At 37.9% G+C, this 20,659-nt stretch overlaps 2 protein-coding genes across 4 annotated transcripts; one reads left to right on the top strand and one right to left on the bottom strand.

The window, feature by feature from the left end:
- Positions 1-506: 506 nt before the first annotated feature.
- On the top strand, positions 507-2,223 carry LOC129240506 (fas-associated death domain protein). Its single transcript, XM_054876349.1, has 2 exons — positions 507-1,047; positions 1,123-2,223. The coding sequence occupies exons 1-2, from the start codon at positions 775-777 to the stop codon at positions 1,621-1,623; spliced, it is 774 nt and encodes a 257-aa protein (XP_054732324.1). The 5' UTR covers positions 507-774; the 3' UTR covers positions 1,624-2,223.
- Positions 2,224-6,242: 4,019 nt separating this feature from the next.
- On the bottom strand, positions 6,243-19,130 carry LOC129240507 (eukaryotic translation initiation factor 4E1). 3 transcript variants are annotated; one of them, XM_054876351.1, is made up of 7 exons: positions 10,878-11,624; positions 10,674-10,820; positions 10,371-10,603; positions 7,765-7,839; positions 7,594-7,693; positions 7,437-7,524; positions 6,243-7,361 (listed from the first exon to the last, which is right to left on the bottom strand). In XM_054876351.1, exons 2-7 carry the CDS (start codon positions 10,731-10,733, stop codon positions 7,201-7,203), a joined length of 717 nt encoding a protein of 238 aa, XP_054732326.1. In that variant the 5' UTR covers positions 10,734-10,820; positions 10,878-11,624; the 3' UTR covers positions 6,243-7,200. The 3 variants fall into 3 exon arrangements, with proteins under 3 accessions (XP_054732326.1, XP_054732327.1, XP_054732325.1); XM_054876352.1 differs by lacking the exons at positions 10,674-10,820; positions 10,878-11,624 and adding an exon at positions 18,923-19,130; XM_054876350.1 differs by having other exon boundaries at positions 10,674-11,624.
- Positions 19,131-20,659: the final 1,529 nt, after the last annotated feature.

The following is a 20,659-nucleotide window of genomic DNA, read 5'->3' on the forward strand; positions in this document are numbered from 1 at the left end:
GTGTGTATGTTAATATAGTTTCAATATTTATTAAAATAAATGTGATAAATGCACTTATTCTATCAAAATTTGGTGAAGGTAAAAGACAAACTTTATCAACAAATAACTTAAAAACTATTATTAACAGAATAGTGTTGGTGCTAGTTTTAGCAAAATAAGCACGAAATGAACATCTCCTGTGAATTTCATTGAAAAATTCGTAATATTTCTCTCAAAACAAGTGAGGGGAGAACACATGGAGTCGGAGCCCAGCTAATGTAACGTCACGCACTCTCTGATGGACGCAATCTTGTTTCTATCATTCTTCTTTGTACATATACCATATCCAACCACTAAAAACAATTTGTTTGCAATTACTCATATCTGCTATTCTTTTACAATTTAAAAACGAATGGGCTTAAGTAAAATGCAACCCTTCTGGTCAAATCGTAAACAAAAACCACCAACAACAGTGTATTGCGGTCAGCTGTTTCTAAAGGAAGTCGACTTCATAGTAATGAGACCAATTCAAAATATCGAAGAGAATTATTTAAACTCCCAATATAAGCGTTCAACCAGGCAAGGTATAGATTCGCATTAAGACTGCCTTTGTAACGGTTTAATTGTAAACAATAAACGTGAGAATATAAATAAACACTTCTTTTGATTTCCATTTGTGCGCTCATACATAATTATTCCTCATCGATCGAATACGAATAATCGATAACAAATATTTATTCGAAAGAAATATACAAATGTTAGTGAGTTGACGCACCGCAAAACAAAGGTAACGTAATGGAAGAGATGCATCCACAGCACTGGTCTTATGATTTACTCAAAGCGATTGCAACAAGTGATCCGCTAACTCCAGATTTCATCAGCGAAATAAAATCTATGTTTGTAAATGACATAGGTTCACCACGTCGCCATGAATGTATACGCACTATAGGCGATTTAATAGACTGTCTTGAACGCCGCGATGTCATTTCGGAGACAAACGTTGAGCCTCTGCGGCTTTTAGGCAATAAGCAACTCGACGAGGCGATAGAAGCGTATATACCTCCACGTGTAAGTGTAGATAGCATGCGAAAGCTAACAAACAACCGCTATTTTTGTTCTGTACCTGTTTATTTATGTTTTTAGAATGCCTCTGCGGAAGGTATTAATCACTATCATGACATACATATCGCAAATGAAATGGCGCACAAACTTTCTATGAACGGTCACATCGCACCGACGAAGAACGCCAATATTTACTGTGATAATACTAGTCGATCGACTTCTGTTGAAACAGCAGGCTCCACCAATTCTACCGTCAGCAGTTCAAATAGCAATCATTCGAACAATTATCCATTTGCTTTATCGGAGCAAAAGCGCACCGCTATTTATAGGATGCTTTCACAACATTTGGGCACCCATTGGCGAACATTCGGACGTGAATTGGGAATACGTGAAGGCAAAATGGACGAAATCGAATTGCAATCCCCGCGCGAACTTAGTGCACGAGTTTATAAAGTGTTGCAAATACTCGAAGAGGATGATTGTCACGATCCTAAAATGCATTTACGTATTATAAAAGAGGCGTTGGAACGTGCACGTCGCAAAGATCTTCGACGCAAGGTTGATGATATTATGTCGCATTGAGACGAGTGATATTTATAGTGCCAATTATAAGTTGTTGACGACATTGATAGCAAATCAAAAATCTGCTGTTGTGGAAGTTTATTCATTAAAAGGAATAAGTTTTAAGAATTTCGTTTGAATGTACTAAATGGCGTTATAATAGTCAGAGACGACGACAACAATGTAAATATAAACTATTGCGCTCTGAAATGCGGTTGCAAAGCTAAAATATGGGACTTGTTCGAGGCACATAATAAAAGCGGCAGTAATGCAGCACTTAGAAACGTTCGCAAGCCTCTTGCAAATGCTAAACTGATAGCATGCAGATGTTCGGCACATACATATGTACATAATTTGGTGCAATATGTGAAAGTGGATAAGTAAATAAAAGTAGGGCAGTATTGTGTCGATTTAAAAGTTGTTGGAATTTCACATCGAGCGTGAAGCTTTCAAAAATCTTCTAAACAGCGGTTGTGATTGCAACTAGAACAAGCCCGTGTATTTTCAGGGCATTTAATTAAATTTTAAGTACTTTCCAAATATGTATCATAGACATAAAGGCTTCTCCCACCGAATGTGCCCTTTAAATTTAAGTATTGGCTCTACGCATAATACCAATAATTACCAAACATTTATTGATTAAAAGATCAATACAATTGACAATTAAAAGATCAATACAATTGACTTTTAACACTGTTGAGAAAAAAACAATTTTTTACAGTAAAATAATAAGTTTTAATTTTCTGGCATTTTCGTTGTACCATTAATCGTTACGGTTAATTTCCATGGGCTATTGGTAGCGGCAGGCTAATCACCAACCCTACCAAAAAGCAAAATAGATTAATGAAAACAACGCAAGACTGAGTCTTGTCGAGGCCCTATGCTCCCGAGTGGAATGAACAAGGAAAAAAATAATTATTGTTGGTAATTCAAGTATATAATTCGTTAATTTAGTGCAATTGCTTCCCATGGGTAAGGCTACGTTAACTTCGCGGCGCTTATAACAAACTGCATCTAATACGAAAAGGAGGTTCATACTATACTCAAGAAAAGCAGAGTATTTCTGCAATACAAATATAAATTAACTGGAAGGCGAGTGTTATAGATGCTATTTTGACGTGATTTCAACTTGATTTTTTCAGAAATGTACGCAATATCTTTTTTAGGTAATTTAAAATATGTTAAATAAATCGCCAATAGACTTGAAAGCAACAGCGATTGCACATCCGAATCAGTTGAAGTTCTTGAAACACAAATGTCTAGCCAGAAAACGGCAGATGCGAACTTATTTATTTTATTTTATACTAGCAAATCCGGCCCCCTTCGCTGGGCACACTAAAATACAATAGATATGGTTTAGAACAGAAAATATATGATTTTCATATTATTTATTTCTTTATTCAAGCGCTTTGGCATACACAATATTTTTTGTTTTTCTATTTGTTTTTGAGTAAATATAAAATATAAATTGAAAATCAGGAAAAAAGAAGATTGTTTTTAAATTTCAAATCAACGCATATGAATAAACAATCGTCTTTTTTCCTGATCATCCATGAATTTTTCGTTTCAATTTATATGTTTTATTAAGCATTGGAGCTTTTTTAACCATTATCCATTTATATTTTTCAAAAAAAAAAAAACGAAAAAAATTGTTTTTTCCACGAACACATAATAATTTCATTCGGATTTCGCATAAAATTCTCAAATTTCGTAAGAAATTATTCACTGTTCCAAAATCCACTCCAAAAAAATTCACAAACAATTTTTACATGTTGCACTTACGTTTTTTCCTTATGGCATCCAAATCAGAAAGAAATATTGACACATTGTAACTCACACTGTCAATTTGAAAGTTCAGTTCCGCCCCAAGCGTTAAAAAAGTAAACGACATTATGGCTGGCTCAAAAGAACGCTGTACCCGTTGCCACTGCTCCGAATTACAACCAAACTTTACGAAACCCATTTTCAATACTTACTTAACAATGTGCATAAGTTTGGTTTAATTCGGTGGAAAGACACGGCGGGTCCACGTTTTGGCATATATTTCCAGACCCTAGTCATCAATAGGTATGAAAATTACCCCGTATTAAAGCACTTATCAACAGCTTTCATTTGATACCCATATTGTACATACACAACCAAAGGTTACCCGGGTCCACGTTTTGACCTATATCTCGAGCCCTATCCACCAATAGGTATCCAAACTATACGGAAACCATCTTCAATACCTTCTTAACAATGTGTGTAAGTTTGGTTTAATTCGGTGCAGACACGGCCGGTTAGCGAACACACACAAAAAGTTGACTTTATTTTATATATAAGATTTTTTTCAGTTTGAGTCCGAAAAATCCAAATATCTTACGGAACCCTATTTTTTCCAAAATAAAATGTAATCCATGTTACTCGTGGATAATGTAGTTTTCGAATGGTGAAAGAATTTTTAAAATCGGTCCAGTAGTTTTTGAGCCTATTCGTTACAAACAAACAAACAAACAAACAAAGTTTTCCTCTTTATAAAATTAGTATAGATTAACTGTACAAAAGAAACGCTATGCTGGAGAACATGTATGACGGGTCAGCTCGTCCTGTCGACAAGTAAGTGAAGCTGGGGTGGCTGCGTTGAATCAAAGTGACGATACTCTCGTTCTATTCGTTTACATTCCTCGTTGTTGTTGTAGCAGCTTACTAAACCCTGGCAATGCGATGTAGTTACGGGTCGCCTTGGTCTAAGTCATCTAACGGTAGACCCAAGAAATGTGCTCTTTCGACAAGTTAAGTCCAAAGGAAGAGAGGTGTTAGGTAAGTAGTTTTGATTAGGTGATTAGTGTCGTGTGGTGTGCCTTCACATGCTGGAAATATTTTGGGTATGTCCGGGTCGATGCTGGATAAGTAGGAGTTTAACCTGCTACAGTATCCAATATTGGGCGAAAGTTATGTGGGTCCCGCGGGGTAGCTAAATCTCTTCATCTGCAATAGATGGTGGTTGGACTCCGATGACGGCATGCAAAGGTCGAGAGTTTAGGAAGGTGTTAAGTATCTCCCGATGAATGTCGTTTAGTGTTTGTCTGTATACTGTCTGGTGCAGTTGTTGTAATTGTGTTGTGTCCTAGATCTCGTCCGTGTATTTGAAGAGATGCCTCGTGACTTGCCTGGGGGTGACATAGGCTCTAGTAAGTGACTGCGGGGTGATACCTTCCAAAACACCCAAGGAGAAACTGGGGGCACATCAGGAGCCATCCCGTGGCTGCCTGATCGCAGTAGTTGGGCATGTCTGTACCTTTATACACTGCGAATCACTAGTGCCAGGCGAACAGACAGGTGCAGCATAATTCAAATGCATTCCCATGGCAGCCAACCAAGCGCTGTCGCCCCAGTAAACTAGCCCTATCTAATGTTGTTGTTATAGCAGCATAAACATTCCCCACGCATACACGGGGAATGCTGCTGAAGTGACAGTCCTTGCGCGAATATAAATCCGCGTCCTTCCGGTTACGTAGAGCCGATTGTCATGGAAACGACCTTTACGTTCGTCGGGTGATTAGAGCGATTCCGTATATGGAAATTCCGAAACCCTCGAATCGTGCAAAAAAATCAAAACCACCATCTAAAAACTAAGCTTATGAAATTCGATATTAAATAAGTCAGCGGATTATATAGTTCTAGTCCTGGTCACTTTTTGGTCCTTACCTTTTTTTCGCAGTTGCTGGAGTGAACCTTTTCATAGATATTCCAGGAGCGATGACATCGACCCCTTTGGTAGGTATTCGGCTGCGTAAAGATGGCTAAAACATATGACTAAGATTTGGTTGATTCTGACCTCCACGCACATTATGAACACCTCTATGAAATATGACCATCAGGAAGCGATATTTAACAAGTCTCTCTCACCACCGATAGCATTTGTATAATGAAAACGCTTCACATAAAACCTATCTGCTGTTCGAAGGTGGCCCCTCCATTTGTATGACAACATCAAGACGTGAAAACACCAGAACCTCCATTTATATCCGATAAAATACTGTCACCTCAGCATTCCCCAACATTTATTGGAAATTATTTATGTTGCTAAAAGAGCGTACAGCAATCTTCGACTAAACGCTCAACAAAGGATATACACTAGGGCGGGTCGATTTAAAAATCGCTCATTGCTTTGTGAAAATCGTATTCTAGGGATCAAAATAAGAAACTTTGCCGAAGGAACTATACCTCTAAAACGAATTCTGATGTCCCCCAATTTAGGTCGAACTAAAAATCACACTTTGACCCATTTAGAGTGCTCCAATCGAGTCCAAATGTATGACCGACCCCCACTAACTTACCCCCTGGAACTCCTCTGGGGGGTTCCCCATACAATCATTTCAAAATATCACCATTTTTGGCCTTTACATGAGAAAAGAAACTAAAAAGTTCGACCCAAATTGGGGGACATCAGAATTCGTTTTAGAGGTATGGTTCCTTCGTCAAAGTTTCTTATTTTGATCCCTAGAATACGATTTTCACAGAGCAATGGGCGATTTTTTTGCCTCCCCCAAATCGACCCGGCCTAATATACATATGTGACCAATATATTGGCATGTGTGCAATACTTAAAAAAAAAATCAATGAATTTCAGCTGCATTTTTCATTGAAAAATCAATCACTTAGTATATATTTTATCATATTTATTAGATTTAATTTCATATTCGTTTATACAAAACACGCATAGGATTCGCTAATGACTACAATTCTATGCGTTCTAAGCGATGTTCACAGTAGTGACGACAGTTACACCGCAGCGGGTTCTACGTTACCAGAACGACACCGATTTATATTCGACCTAGGACTGTCACTACAGCAGTATTGGGGGGAATATTTATGCTGTTACGACAACAAAAACACAAGCATTCAATCTGGAAAATTTTCAAGTTTAAAGCAAGCTCTTTGGCTTGTTTACATGTATGAATATTTCTGATATTATAGCTAAAACTTCTGCTTGCAATGGCATATTTGGCGCATCTTCAAAATTACAAATACATTTCTGTTTAATTCAATTATGTTATATTACTGCACATTCCAGCGTCACTAATTTGGCTGTCGTAGGCGACGCATTTGCATTTGCATTTGCCAACTTCTGCTCTCATCTCTCCTATGGTAAAACAAATTTGTATTATATTTTCATTTAACAAAGTTGTGTTGTATAATTTGTTTAGCAAATGTATTGTTTTGATGTTTGTTTATTGGTGTGTGGGTTTCAATGACATTCCGCTCCTTGCTTGCTATCCAGCTACCATTCATTACGTGTTCTTTAGAACACATTCGCAGTATCAATAAAATACACATTTTCAAATAAATATTAATATGGATTACTTGCAACGGCTGGGTCGATTATCTGGGTTTTATTGTATTTTTTTTTTTTTTTGTTTTTTTTTTTTGTATTTTTTTTTTTTGTTTTGTAGTTCTTAAATTTTTTTTATAGTTCAATTTTTTTAATTAACTTAAAAATTCATTCGTAGCATATTAGCATATTTGCTCGACTCGATTAACTGATGTTTTTGCGATTGTGTGCGAGTGTGTCGAGGTACATTTAGTCTACACAAGCGAATCCGCACACTTTTTTTTTTATAAAGTATAAATCGATTTTACACTCGAACCCTGTTTGACCATTGTGTCCTTGTGTAGTTGATATTGCAAATTTTGACGACCCAAACGCAAGGCTTCCCTCAGTTTATTCCCGATTTCCAATGCGGCTTCTTCGTTATTGCCATTAGCCGTCCAAATAGCTACATAAATTAAAAAAAAAAACAAAAAATGTGTTCGTATTGATTTGAATTTCAATTACGCATCGTCAAGCTTACAAATTTTATTATTTTTTCCACGTATGTTAACAACAGCTCCGCAAACCTCATCTGAATGATCAAACGCCTCACCAATTAAACAAAGGAGCTGCAAACAAAAAAATACGTAGTGATGTGTTTGTAATAGAAGTTTTTTCAAATGCCAATAACTACTTACAACATCAAGCCATAAGTTATCCAAGTCTGCCTTCGAACTCTTATTGAGTGTAATTACCCAGCGGCCGCCTTGTTTGTTACCCGCATCCTCCCACATTGGTCTGAAACAGTTAGCGAGATGTCATTTTAGCTATTTCCTGTAAAAGTACATTTGGACAGAGGCGATATATACCTGATGCCTTTCTTGAACAGCGAGTAATCACTGCCCAGTTTGATATCAGATGGTGGTTTGATGTGGTTGTAGAGGCTGAAAAAAGTTAAATAGATATAAAAATATATTTAGAAAGAATAGAAGTTTAGCATAATACAATATATTAGGCATAGCTCTGAAGAAAATGATTTATTGTTGTTGTACAATAGCAACTTAAAAAGCCCGGTTAAACACAGAAGTAATTGTCATCAATCTCATCTAACTGAAGACAGAGAGAACTTGCATCTTCGACGCGGTGGATCTAGCGGGGGTGTTAGATGACTGGGTTTCAACGGGTGGCTAGTGTTGTTGTTGTTGTACCAGCACAAACATTCCCCGTGCATATACAAGGAATGCTGCTGAAGTGACAGTCCTTGGCCGGATATAAATCCGGGGCGTTCCGGTTACGTAGAACCAACTGTCATGGGAACGACGTGGATAGTGTTGTTGTTGTTGTTGTAGCAGTACCTTTGCCCTGCCAGTGTAGTGTAATCACCGGTCGTCTTCGTCTAGCTCATCTAACGGTTACACGAGTCTAACGGGGAAATTGGAGCTCTACGATCTGAAACAGGGTGTGGTTGGACTCCGATTACGGCATTCACAGGACGGGAGTTCATGAAGGTGGTGACGGTCTCCCGGTGGATGTCGTTTATTGACTGTCTAAATACTGTCCGGTCCAGTAGATTGCGGTCAGTTTTGTCCTGGATTTCGTCAGCGTAGTCTAAGCGGTGTCTCCTGACCTGCCTGGGAGGCGGCTTAGGCTCAAGCAGGTGTCTGCAGGAGTGAAACCTGCGGTAACATCCAAGCAGGAACTGCTTGCTGAGCAGTTTGTTATGCTCCACTACTGAGAGAATTTGTGCCTCGTTATGCAGGTGTTGAATGGGGGACATCAGGAGACAACCGGTCGCTGTCCGAATGGCAGTATTTTGACATATCTGTAGCTTTATCCACTGCGTGTCACTAGTTCCAGGCGACCAGACGGGCGCAGCATAGTTCAGAACCGGCCGACCAATTGCCTTAAATGTCGATAGCAACAGTTCTTTGTATTTGCCCCAAGTGCTGCCGGCAAGCGATTTGAGGACCTTGTTGCGGTTTTGGACTTTAGTGGCAATTGCGTTGTGTGCGCTGAGAAGGAGAGTAAGCTGGTGTGTCGTCGACTTTTACCTTAAGGGACAGCTTGACCCCCTTTGTCCAGGTGGTAAAGAGGGTCGCCGTGGACTTGGTGGGGGAAAGTTGGAGATTTCTCGCAGTGAGGGTCTCAATAGTTAATGAATTGCTCGCAGACTATCGGCTGTTGTTGTTGTTGTAGCAGCATAAGCATTCCCCATACTTACATTCGCGGAAGTGACAGTCCTTGGCCGGATATAAATCCTGGTCGTTTCGGTAACGTAGAACCGACTGTCGTGGAAACTTAGGGAAATATCGGTCCTTCACGGCGGCCATTTGGCACCGCCGAGACGGCGAATAACTCAATTACTGAACTTGGCTCAGAAAATATCGGTGGTGGTATAGGAAAAGTGGTATGGCGTGCCATCCTGTTGTAAGCAAGCGTCGTCCAAGTGCATGTCTTCATTTTCTAGCCATTCCAAATGGATTATCATGTCTACGTAGCGCTCACTGTTGACCAAAATGTTGAATCCACTAGCATTTTTAAGCACACATAATGCCACCGCTCCCAACTGTCACTCTTTGAGGATGCATTAGCACCTCGACGAACACGTGCGGGTGTTCCGATCGCCAGATGAGGCAGTTTCTGTGTTCTCCAAAAAGATGAATTATCGATTAAAATCATTAACCACCACTAGCTGCAGTAAAGCGTTCCCACGACAGTCGGTTCTACCTAACCGGAACGACCCGGATTTATATCCGGCCAAGGACTGTCATTTCAGCAGCATTCCTCGTATATTATATGCACGGGAAATGTTTATGCGGCTACAACAACAACAACAACCACAACAGTAAAGCCCAAACAGAAAAATTATAACGAAGCGGGTTCGAATGAGTTCAATTCAACAGTATCTCTACTCAATTTGCCTTGGCTTCAATTGGATCTTGTCAACGACTAAAGCTCGCGCAAAATTCGCTACGCTGGATGGATGATGAATCGATGTTCCAAGACAGAGTCGCACCTCACATCTTCGTCAGTGTGTACCTTACGGCGGCGGTGGCCGTGAAATTTGTCTACTAGCATGCCAGCCTCACAAACTTTTCGCACAAACTTTCGTACAGGTAGGTGCCTCATTTCGGCCAAAACTTCTTTACAATAAATATACTCTTTGGCCTACAAACATTGACTTAATAAGTTTGCAATATTTCCCTATGTTGTTCAAGCTTTAAGTCATTAATTTCGTTTCAAAATACGATATGACTAAAAGAAACCACTATATGGTCCAACATTTAAGAGGCAGCTGAATGTCAGAAGGTGCACAGAGAAAGTTGCCTTACTACTTCACCTTTTATTTTTCCGTCATGCCTGGTTACTAATTTAATTTTTCTCGTTCATCAAGTACCCACATAACTTCGAAATCAATGTCATGTAAAATAAAAATTTGAAAACAATATTCACTTTCATTTTATGCATCACTTACCTCCAAAAATCTTCTACTGTATCAAAACTGGTTATTTCGTTCTGCATATCTTCCCAAGATTTCGAGCGATCATTCTCCAAGTACCATAAAGTCCAGGTATTTTGCAAAGGATGCTTAAAGAGATGTTCTGTACGTACTTCTTCTGGCTCCTTGTTCTCCTCCTTCGAATCTGGACGACCACTAGCAGGAGTTGGCTGCGCAGCTGGTGCAGTCTTTTCCGTAGCTGTGGAATTCTGTAACAGAAAGCGCCGGTTAGCAATAAATTTTAATTGCAATTCTCATGCAAATGTAAACCATAATTACATTGAACAAATTAGGATTTGCGAAATTTTTCTTTCTATGGAAATCGCTCTGAAACATCATGACACGAATACCAATCAAATGTACAGTAGCAAACGCAATCTATTCGAGTGTGGCAATTAGACAGAAGGCCGGAATACTTAGTTTATACTATACGTATGATAAATACTCTTAAACAGTTACTAAAAGCGAAAGTGTGCTGCGTACTCCGCAAATACTGTCTGCAATTGCAAAGCCAACAAAAATTGTAGTCGTTTATGGGCGGCCGAGAGAAAAACAGCTACCAAAGTCCCACTGGCAGCGCTGCTCCCACGAACAATTCTTCAGCCTAGCTTTCAACTGAAGCTGAGACAATGCCTCTTGCACTTCTTTGGAGTTGCAAATTGTTTCGTTGGCCTATTTTCTTAGTGCTGGCGTATTACAAAATTTATTACTCGATCACTAGCGGCTCCGATCGGTTGTCGGCTGATAAACAGCAGATGCGTTCGTATCGTCGTTGATGTATTTATAAACGTAATACTGCGACGGCGTTGCTATTATTGCAAATGTAATTCCTTGACGACGTCTACGGACTCTTGACTGAGTTTCGCAACAGCAAGGTTCTCTTCGTTTGGAAATATGTAAATATATCGTTGTATCGCTTGTTGTTGTGTTTTCCTCTTTACGCTTTTTGCAATAGCAACTCGGCTTCGAAATCGGTTCTTAGTTTTAACGAATTTTATTTAATCAGGATTTTTTTACTATATCCAAATCAAGTTTTTTATTTTTGGCTATTTTTTGTTTTGAGAGAAAATTTTTGTGAACGAAACAAACTGAAGTGAAACGAAATTTTTAATTAAAACTCGAATAGATTGTTAAATAATTTTTTCCAAATTTGAACACATGTATGCAAGGAAAACTTGATGACTTCCAAAAAGTATTATTGCTTCGGTAACGACGAACAGTGAACACCAAGTATCTACGTTGTGTGCGCAGTGAGTGGCGAGTAAACTGAATAAATGAGCCGGCGCGACAGCAACCAAACAACGAGACAATCGAGCAAGCAACTATATACATATGTACATACATATACACTTATGTATGTATGTGTACGAAGAGCTGAACTTGCCTAAATGTTGACTGGAGCGAGGCAGGGCGGAAAGAACTGAGCGTATAGGAGGAGAGTAAAGCAAACATAAGAGTAATCAGGCAGGTAGACGAGTATCACAAAACTCTCAGCTCCAGAGATCGAATAGCGATTATACTGTTGTTCTCGTTTTTGCAGCGATATCAGCTTGCTGACTACTTTCGTATGTATTTGGTAGCCCAAAACGTTGCACAGTAGTTTGTTTGCGTACAATACAGAGTTTTAACTCGAAAAAAAATTTCACATCTTTATCTGGTAATATTACGAAAATGCGAAAGAAATCATACGCCTTGCTAAAAATGTGCATACTTCATATTAGAAAAGTTCAACCATTCGACAAATTATATAAATGCATATGTATGTGTGTATATTGCAAATAATAATTATCATTTCCATGACAGTCGGTTTTAAGTTACCGGAACGTAAGCAAGGTAACTTTTTTATCGGAACGATAATCTTAGATACATATGTAATTAAACCCATTCATATATACTCGGGGAAATTAATAGTTTTAGATTACCACTGTTTAAAACAGAAGTTGATAAGAAAAATATTTTCTATAAAGGATTAAAATTGTTTAACGAGCTACCAACTCAAATAAAAAATTCTGTTAACATGAGCACTTTCAAGAGGCTGCTATTTAATCATTGTAAAACGTTGCCGATTAGATAGAAACTAGTCGGTACCCCATGCATAATCTGGCATATTCATAAATATGTATGGATGTAGATATGTACATATGACACCAGAGGCACTCTACTCTGGTGTTGTTGTTGTAAATCAGTTTGCAAACCCTGTCCAGGGCAGTGAGGTCACCGATGGTCATCGTCTATCTTATCTAACCACAAGCTCCGGAAACATGCTGTTTTGACAGTGTGGAATCAGCGGACAAGGTTAGATAGAGGGTACGTGGAGATGTGCTTAGTGCCATGAGCGTACTTTTATATGCCGGACAATGTACGCTGGTGTTATGGTGAAAAGATTTTTAGGGGTCTACTAACTAGCAGACCGTTATTCGGCTCTGTGCGAATTTGACAAATATGCCGATGCCATTCGTTTTGTGTTTCACAAAATTTAGCTTTAGCTTTCACATAATAAAAGTTCCCCTCAATTTTCTTTTTCACCATACCTAACGAGCCAACCTGATATAAGTATGGGGAATGTTTATGCTACTGCAACAACAACAGCAAACCTGATACAGAGAACGTTAATGTAATGTTAATGTTATTGTCATTAACGTTCTCTGCCTGATATCTATCATCCTTGCTCTGGTGTAGTTTCACTGCCGTCCCGGTTGTAGAGGAGATGCAATCGATCGGTCTGTATTTTGTTTCAGCATAAAAATTTCCCACAAAGCACTTTGGAATATTGGTGCGATCAGATATGTATGTACATATAATATATTCTGGTCATTCTGTTAACTAGGCATCTCGTCACTAAATATGTTATTATTTTCAATGGTAAATTTCAATTCAAATGCCTATCGAGGCAGCAAATTGAATGAAGTTGGCAATTTATGTCATGAAAGATTTTCAGTAATATATCGCCAACATCTGTGAAACAATAGACTGCATGTTTAACAGCCAATTGGTATTTTTTATGACGCTTACATGGCAGTTTCTTTGGTACATTTCCCTTCTGGCTTGCTTGGCAACCTTTTCAAAATGACGATAACATAAAATGGCAATATCTACATTTAAAATATTGCTATCGCATTCAATCAAATTCTACAGTCGTTATGAAATGAACAATTGAGTGTCGAGTTATTGAGTAACGTACCTATATACATATGCATGGTCGTACATATGCACAAAGAAATTGCAGTGGGAATGCCACTGCTTTCGCTTTCTTCCATTTTCATGTCATTCTAATGGCCTCTGGTGTTGGTCAAGCATGCTTGACTGAGCTTTGTGTGTGTTAGTGCAGTCGGGTGTCGTCGTGTCACACATACTTGTTGTCGGTAAAAATCAAAAATTTTAGATATTAGCGTCAATCACCCGACACGCACACATATAAAGTTCCTGTCAAACAATGCTTGACCGTCACCAGAGGCCATAAAGAAGAGATAATTATACTTCGAACACTTGGTCATGCATACATAAGATCACATAAACATTCCGTACAGATTACTAATAATAATTTATCTAATAAAGACACTGTAAGCGTAGCCATCATATCAGCAATGCAAAGAAATTTAAGTGAAGTACACCACAGGGAGCGCCACCATTCGGTAGATGAATTGAAAGTCTGGCCGCTTAACTGTCTATCAACTATATACTGTAGTTGCTGTCATACTTTTAATAATACTAAGCATTCGACGCACTGCAATAAGACACATTTCATCCTCTCCTCTCGGCATCCCTCAATATTAATCACTCTGCAAAACGTGTTTGTAATTTTATTTTTGCGGATCTCTTTATTACCTACTCTCTGCCTTAAACTGTTCCTTTTAATACAATTCTGTTTGATGTTTTTCTTTATGTCCAAAGTGCGTTGTACTCTCATAGCAACGGTTGGTCAAGAAAAGCAACTCGCACACAAAAAAATAAACACTAAATAAATAAATTACAACGCTGCATATAAAAATATGCATTTTACATATGTATATATACAGTGTAAGCTCGGTAAAAGCGACTAACCATTAACGCGACAATTAAACTTTATGCATTGCGGGTTCTATAAGAGCATAAGAGCGACATTCGAAAGAAAATCGGGTTCTGTTGTAGACTTTTTAATTTTTCTGTATTGGTTTGCAGTATATTACTAGACATCTCGACACTACATTAGTGATTACTTTCAATGTTGAATATTAAGGAAATTGCCAATTGGCACAGCAAATTGAATGAATTCGGCAATTCATGTTATGAAATATGTTAAGTCATGTATTGCCAACATCTGTGAAGCGATGGACTGTCATTTGCGATGTTTGACAATCAATCAATTGGTATTTTTTATGACGCTCACATTGGCAGCATCTTTGATAATTTTAGTTTTTCAGGCTGTAAATTTTCCTTGTTTTGCAAACAAAGATTCGCCAAGAAACCGTTTTTACAAAATGGGTTCAACGTATGGAAAACGATTTGAAGTAATGCTTCTATGTACACAATCTAAGAGGTCAGAGATGTCACGTGCATCTGCAGCAAAATATTTGCGGAAGCCGAAGACGTTCATTTAAAAATGGGTGCAGCGGTATGCAGAAGTTAAAAACTTCATTGACGACTTCCCCGGCGAGGCTCAAAACAAAATACTTCTCCAAAGCAAGGCTTTTTTTTTTTGTGTGACAAAGCCGAACTTATCGTTGCGTGAAGCTGAAGCAGTTTCGAGGAAAATTGTATTAATTTATCCAAGGACCCGGTTTGAGGACGTTTACGTGCAAAATAACTCAAATTGTAGAGCAGACTGAAAAACGACTTGCATGGAGTAAGGCAAGTCCAGAACGGAATTGGGCAAATGTAATACTCATGGAAGAATCTTCCTTTTGGGAGAACTGCTGGTTATGGACAAAATCAACGGAGTGTTTAGCATCCAGTTAAGTTCATGTTAGGTTAGGTTAAGTTGTTGTTGTAGCAGCATAAACATTCCCCATACTTACATACGGTGAATGCTGCTGGAGTGACAGTCCTTGGCCGGATATAAATCCGGGTCGTTTCGGTAACGCAGAACCGACTGTCGTGGAAACGCTAGGTTAAGTAGTAATGGTTGCCCAGAGAGTGGGCCAACTTGCACGAAAGAAGTTTGGTTCATCCTTTGTGATACCATTGCAAGAGGGAAATAGAGGGAAGGAAAAAATGGTGTTTAGGGATGCTTCTCCAAAAAAGGACTTAATGTTTTTTTGTTATTAACTTTGAATTAAAAAGTGTAAAATTTGAGTAATCAACATTATGATTAATCAATACACTTAGATTGAGTTTTGGTTCATATTATCCCAAACACTCGATTTCTTTTTAATTAGTTTCGAAAATCGAGCTTGTACTCTATATGTATGTATGTACATATGTATGTGCAAATATACAATTGAACGAATGTTGAGTCCAGCATGTTGTGCATGATTCACACACAATGAAATGGGCTACAAAATAACGGCAGAAAAAGAAAGCGAACATATGAACCGGCATGGTGTACACTTATGTGCAGTACATACTCGAAGTCTGCAAGAACTGCAGGAGGAAAGTTCAAATTAGTGAGAGGAAATTGAAAATTCTCTTGAAAGTTATTAAGAGCATATATATATGTGGATGCATATGTATGTGTGTGTATGTAGGCGTCAGTGTTGCCGTTTTAGTCTAATCGGACCAAAATTGGTAGTTTTGTTTGTTAAAATTGAGTTTTGGTATGTTTGTTGGTTTGTTGTGATTTTTGAGAAGTTTTGGTAGGCAAAGCAATTTAGTATTTTTTTTTTAATATAATTTTAATTTTTAAAATTTAATAAAATTTCTAACATATCTGTGCATGTAACACTCCTGAGTTTAAGAGGTTAGGGGTAGTTAGAATTTTAAAAAAATTGGATTTTGCATTTTCTTAAAGTATAATACCTTAAAAATATTGTGTGAAAATTTGAAATGAATCCGACACATACTTTTCGAGTTATTCAACAATTAACAAAGGGCGTTAAATGCGTTTTTCTCGAAACTATGTCTTTTGAACTGGTAATCACTGTAACTTGAAAACCGCTTGGTAGATTTCAATAAAATTTATACTGCTTTTGAAAAACATAAAAAACTCGTGCCTGATCGAGGGATTTTTTTTTCAAAAATTTCGATTTTTTTTAACAATTAATTGCCGGTTTTTTATCGAAAATGTGAAAAAAATTTCCGGAGACCGCCATATTGTTAATTAAAAAAAAGCTTCAATCAGGCAAGAATCATGGAATCATGGAAGAATTTCTTTTTTTAACAATTAATTGTCGGTTTTTTATCGAAAATGCAAAAAAAATTTCGGAGACCGCCATATAGTTAATTAAAAAAACAAAAAGATTCGATCAGGCACAAGATTATCTATTAATTTCTCTTCTACGATTGATTTTAGATGCATCTCCAAGGACTTGTGATGATCACCGCAAGGGACTTCTGGAGAAACGGGCTCCACACAAACAGCGATCACTTTTCACAATTATTAATTGTTTTTTTTTTTTTTTAATTTTTCTAAAGTCAAGTCGAAATACGATGTATTAAGGCTATGCTTTTATTTTTATAAAATAAAGCAATTGACTAGCAAAATAAATTTATTGAATTTCCCCGAACCGCCAACCCTTTAGTGAAGGACTTCATGTACCCGACTGTTCCCGCCATTATTGATCCTAAATTTGTCCGGTCCAATTGACGCTTCAAAGCGCCACAGTTCACTTAGATTTCAGCCAGTTCGTTGTCTTGCACACCACAGTGTCTTGGCAAGATTAAGCTCATCCCACCCTCAACTTACATTCCCGCGTCTATTTTTGAAGAGGTCAGAGTAGTTCCGAAGTCCTTGAGTCCTGCTGCAGTATCCAGAACATAATTGGGCGAAAGTTACGCGGATCTCGCGAGGCAGCTGAAGCTCTTCTTCTGCAATAGGTGGTGGTTGAACGCCGATAACGACATTCGGAGGTCGGGAGTTTAGGAAGGAGGTAGTTTAATGTTTGTCGGTATAGTGGCTGATCCAGAAGTTAAAATAGTTTTTGTCCTGGATCCCGTCAGTATAGTTAAAGAGATGTCTCCTAACCCTTTCCACGACAGTCGGTTCTACATTACCGAAACGACCCGGATTTATATCCGGCCAAGGACTGTCACTCCAGCAGCATTCACCGTATGTAAGTATGGGGAATGTTTATGCTGCTACAAGTGGCTCTAAAATGTCTGGAGCTTTGTCCACGGCGTATCACTGATGCCAGGCGACTAGACAAACCTTGCATAGTTCAGAACCGATCGGCCAACTGCTCTAAATGTCGCCAGCAACAATACTTTGTGGGGTATGTTACATTAGACAGGGCTAGTTTACTGGGGCGGCAGCCCTTGGTCAGGAAAAACCCGAGTCATTCCAGTAACGTTGAACCGGCTGCCAGGGGAATGAAAGTACTTTACCTTTGACCCCTGTGTTGCCGGCAAGCGATTTGAGGACCGTCTGGTCGCCTGGTACTAATTATTCACACTGGACTAAGCTTCAGACTTCTCAGAATACTACTATCAGGTTAGCCACGGAATGCCTCTTGATTTCTTCTCTGCAACATCGCTACAACGAGGCTACTATGCTTCCAGTTAAGTAGCATAGTAAGATGATCAACAAGTAAAGCACTTGCTGGAGGCTGAGCCACTTCACAGGCGAGACCCGAGACATCTGTTCGACTATACCGACGAGATCAATTATCGAACACAGTTACAGCAACAGGAATGCATTAATATTCTCATTTAAAATTGGAAAGTCGTGATATTGATAAATTCATTTGCATTCAATATTTCAATGCATACAAGTATGAAAAGGAGAAAAACAGGTAGGTGATTGTCATTTTTTTTTGATTTGAAGCTTAGAAGAAAATATTTATATTTTAAGGTGCCAAACTATAGCGAAGACACTTTCGAACGTAAATAATTGGAAAACTATTATGTATTTCTGAAATTTTGCGTTATAAAGGTTGTTTAGAAATCACTTCCCAACACCTCCACCAAGTTTCATTAAATAAACCATTAATCTTTGCTTACCCATGTGGCATTATCCTAAACCCGGCACAACCAACCACCACCCATCGCAGAAGAGCTTTAGATGCCACTATGAGAACCGCCTAACTTTGACTCAATTACGTTATGAATAGCAGTTTAAACTGAAACTGCAACGTTGAAGCCAACCCGTCGAAGCATCATGTTACCTGGGTCTACCGTTAGGCCAGATATACGATGACGACTGATGACTACAATGCATTGGCGGAGCTTAATGAAATGCTACAACAACAACAACAACATTACAGCATGTCACCGATCAGACATATTCAGCTATCCAATTAGTTTATATGTGGGTTGACCCGGAGCAGCCTTATGAGATACAATGTATTTGTGGCTATGCCTTATACTTAAGTATATCTTAATCTTGGACAAATATTATTGGGGGTCGTGTGCCACTGCAGACGAGGCGCATGCTGTCATAACGAGACATCACTCACCTGCTCAGTTTCAGATAATACCATGGTTTCTATTTACACCGTAACCGAATCAGTCCTTCTTGAATGATGTGGTTGGTATTTAATTTGCGTGCAAAAACACGCGTGGAATCTAAATTAATGTTTTAATGCAATTCTACACTGAATTTAACAATTTTCCTGCACTGCGAATCGTCTGGGACGATTCTTGTTGGAAGTGAAAAAGAGATAGAAATACTGAATTAAATTGTTAGTTGTCTCATCTAACGAAGTTGGCTGCAATTGATTTATTGCATGGCGCAGCAATGCTGCCAGCTTCGGTAAAACGCTTTACCACGGTGAAAGCATTAAATTTTTTCTGAATTGGCGAATACGGTTTTATAACAATTTTAAATACAAGAAGTAGAAAACATATATAGGCTGGAATTTAGAATAATGTCTATTGGGCAATTTTTGGCAAACTATTATGTCTTTATTAATGAAACTTGGTGGAGATGTTAGTGAGGTGTCAAGGAACACTCTTTAAAACTCCAAATTATTCGGGAAATAATAAATTTCGTGATTATTTGCCTTCAAAATGCCCTCGGGAACTTCACTATAATTTGCCACATTGCACTATTTTTTAACATTACACTAAAATTCACCAAATATACACTCACACGCATGTTTTTACTTATTTTTATCCTTATATTCGAATTATTTTTATTAAAATTAAATGCAAATGCACTTGTCCATACAGTCACTTTACAATTTTAAACGCGAATAAGAAGAAGATTGGAATGACAACGGTATGGTGTTGCCGGATGTCTGCAAATGAAAACAAAAATATGAACAAAAATTAAGTAAATGAGTTTAGTGTTGGGGGTTATTGTGCCTCCTTACTACATACACACATACGATGTTTTAATTTTGGGTTCAATGGCTTTAACACGGAAAGGAGTTCTACGCAAAAATACTATGGATTGCGTAGCCGGAGTTGGACTGATGAGGGTGCGAAAAAAAGTTCTATGCATGAGGATCCGTTTGTAAAACTAATCGAAGCAATACAATACTCTTATAAACCGTAATTTTTGGCTTTTAATTACTTTATTATTTTTTATGATACGCTTAATATCAGTGTTTTTAAGTTTCGATGAGTTGTATGTTTTTATTTTCATAAATATTTCTCAATTTTATTTTACACCAAAAAATACTGCAGTTTTACAATGAACCTTCCACTGAACATCTCTGCATACGAACTTCGTTTTTATTTCAGGTGTATGGCAACACCAACTTTTCGCTAAATTAGAGAACTTGAACATTAAATTACTTAAAAACTAGAGGTGTAAAAGTAACGAAAAAAAGCAAACCCGTATATGTTCCTTACTACAACGATGAGTACTCGTTACTATCGTATCGTTACGTTACTCGTTACTTTTGATACCTTATCCATAACGCAACGAATCGAATATGTTGTATCGTATGATACGCGTACAGTATGACGTTGCGACGTCACAAGAAAGTGTAGAACTGCAAATGAAGAATTGGCAGAATCTCCTTAATTATAATGAAAAAGCAACAAATAGGTGTCAAAAATTATTTATTGAGAATAACATTTAAACAACAAAAATCTTTCGTTCCTGAACTGAAATTAAACATTAAATAAAAACATATTTTAGACAAAACAAAAAATATTTTTGATAAACTAAATTATTAATATTATATATGAAAAAAAAAATTATTGCAAGAATCTTTGGTTCATATTTAAAAATAAAATCTTTT

The sequence above is a fragment of the Anastrepha obliqua genome, chromosome 3 (assembly GCF_027943255.1).
Source record: "Anastrepha obliqua isolate idAnaObli1 chromosome 3, idAnaObli1_1.0, whole genome shotgun sequence".
Taxonomy (NCBI): Eukaryota; Metazoa; Arthropoda; class Insecta; order Diptera; family Tephritidae; genus Anastrepha; species Anastrepha obliqua.